A 2004-nucleotide genomic window follows, 5' to 3' on the forward strand; every position below is an offset into this window, starting at 1 on the left:
GGGAGCGCTGCGGGCCGCGCTCCGCGCGAGCGGGGCTGCTGCCGGGGGGGCGCCACGTGGGGGCTGGGGCCGCTCGGGGCTGCTCACGCGCGCGGGAAGCGGGAAATGCTCCTGCCACGGGTGGGTGCCGGGGCGCGGGCACCCCGCTCCTGCCGCGGGGGTCGCGCCGGGGCTGCGCTGCGCTGCCCTCCCCGCGCAGGAGGCGGGGCCGCCGCCCGGCGCGGAGCTACCCGCGGCCAGCGCGGCGAGCACCGCGTTTGGAGACGGGCGCCGTATAAATAGGGCGGCGCGGGTGGGAGCGCGGCCCGGGCCGGCAGCGGGGGCTCCCGGCGAGGCGCGGAGCGGCTCCGCAGCTCCCGCAGGCGCTGGCATCGCCGCTCCGCGCGAGCACTGCGGGGCGGGCCGGCACGGAGCGGCCGCGCCTCGCTTGGGAGCGGGGGAAGGGAGGAGGAGGAGGCGGGGGGAGGCGGAAGGGCAAGAGGAGCGGCGGGGAGGGGAAGCCTAAAAAGGAGAAGGGGGCTGAGGATAAAGGCGGCGGCGGGGGAGGCGGCGCCGGCAGCAGAGCGCGCGGAGCGGCTGCGCGCGGCTCCCCTCTCCTCTCCGCTCCTCGGCGGCCACGGGCGCGGGGGTGCCGCAGCGCTGAGCGCCTCGCCGCGCCGCAGGGCTCTTCCCGCGCGGCCCCGCGCAGCGGCCGGCGGCCCTAGCGAGGAGCAGCAGCAGGAGGAGGCCGTGGGCAGGGGCGGCTGGCGCCGCCGCCGAGCGCCGCGCCCGCCGGCATGATGCAGATCTGCGACTCGTACAGCCAGAAGTACTCGCTCTTCAACGCCATGAACCGCTTCATCGGCGCCGTCAACAACATGGACCAGACGGTGATGGTGCCGAGCCTGCTGCGCGACGTGCCGCTGCTGCTGGAGGAGCTGGACGCGGCGGGCGGCGTGTGCGCCGAGCGCGACGCGGCGCTGCCGCCGCCGCCCAACGCCGGCGCCTACTTCTCGCGCAGGGACATGTACAGCCACTACATGCTGCTCAAGTCCATCCGCAACGACATCGAGTGGGGCGTGCTGCAGCCGCCGGCGGGCGACGACGCCGCCCGCAAGAAGGACAAGCTGGGCGGCGGCGGCCCCGGCGCGGACATTAGCCGCGGGCTGGCGGCCGACGGCGAGGCCGAGGAGGACCTGGAGGAGCAGTTCCACTACCACCTCAGCGGACTGCACGCCGTGCTCTCCAAGCTCACGCGCAAGGCCAACGTGCTCACCAACCGCTACAAGCAGGAGATCGGCTTCAGCAGCTGGGGCCAGTGAGCGCCGCGCGCGCGCGCCGCGCCGGGGCCCGGGCAGCGCCAGAAGATGGCGGGGGGCGAGCGCGGGGGAGGGGCGCGGCCGAGGCGGGAGCGGCCGTTGGGAGCGTTGGGCGAGCGCGAGGCGCCCGCGGCGCGGGGGCTGCCCGGCCTCCCCGCCGGCGCCAACGCCGTGGTTTGCACTATATTGTAACGACGATGCACGCGCCGCGTGTACATGAAGCGTAAGGTGTCCCCCGCACGCCCCTAGAACTGCAGTTACTTTTTACCAACGCACAAACGGAGGTGTAAATGAATCAGTACTAGTGTATTAATATTTTTTTTTCTCCCTCATTTCCTTTTGTACTGGGGTGAGCGGTTCCCGCGCCTGCCCTCCAAGCGGGGCGAGGCCGGAGCTCGTACGTGTATGAGCCGGTGGTGGTGGCTGGCCAGTATGAGGCTGCGGAGGAGCCAATGAACGTAACAAAACTGGTGTAAAAGTACTCGCATCACCCCGGGACGGAGCCCAGCGGGCATGCCCGTGCCACTGGGAGGATGAAGGGTTTCCCGGTTTTACACGTATGGGGGGTTTTAAATAAACTTTTTTTTTTTAATACTCAGATGTAGAGTATATTCTAAAATAAATGCGAATGTATTGACTAAAAGTGACTTAACTTTTTTTTTGGTATGATTTATGTTTCTTTGATTAAATAATATTTTTAACATCT

General features: G+C 68.9%; 1 protein-coding gene across 1 annotated transcript; it reads left to right on the forward strand.

The window, feature by feature from the left end:
* Window positions 1–736: 736 nt before the first annotated feature.
* Window positions 737–1314, forward strand: MID1IP1 (MID1 interacting protein 1). Its single transcript, XM_026047306.1, has one exon. It carries the CDS (start codon window positions 777–779, stop codon window positions 1299–1301), a length of 525 nt encoding a protein of 174 aa, XP_025903091.1. The 5' UTR covers window positions 737–776; the 3' UTR covers window positions 1302–1314.
* The last annotated feature ends 690 nt before the right edge of the window (window positions 1315–2004 follow it).

Source organism: Nothoprocta perdicaria, unplaced genomic scaffold, assembly GCF_003342845.1.
Source record: "Nothoprocta perdicaria isolate Ctin4 unplaced genomic scaffold, notPer1 scaffold_49, whole genome shotgun sequence".
Taxonomy (NCBI): domain Eukaryota; kingdom Metazoa; phylum Chordata; class Aves; order Tinamiformes; family Tinamidae; genus Nothoprocta; species Nothoprocta perdicaria.

What these genes read in the sequence shown, in the direction of transcription:
- MID1IP1 (XM_026047306.1), top strand. Translation starts at nt 777, where the DNA reads ATGATGCAGATCTGCGACTCGTACAGCCAGAAGTACTCGCTCTTCAAC.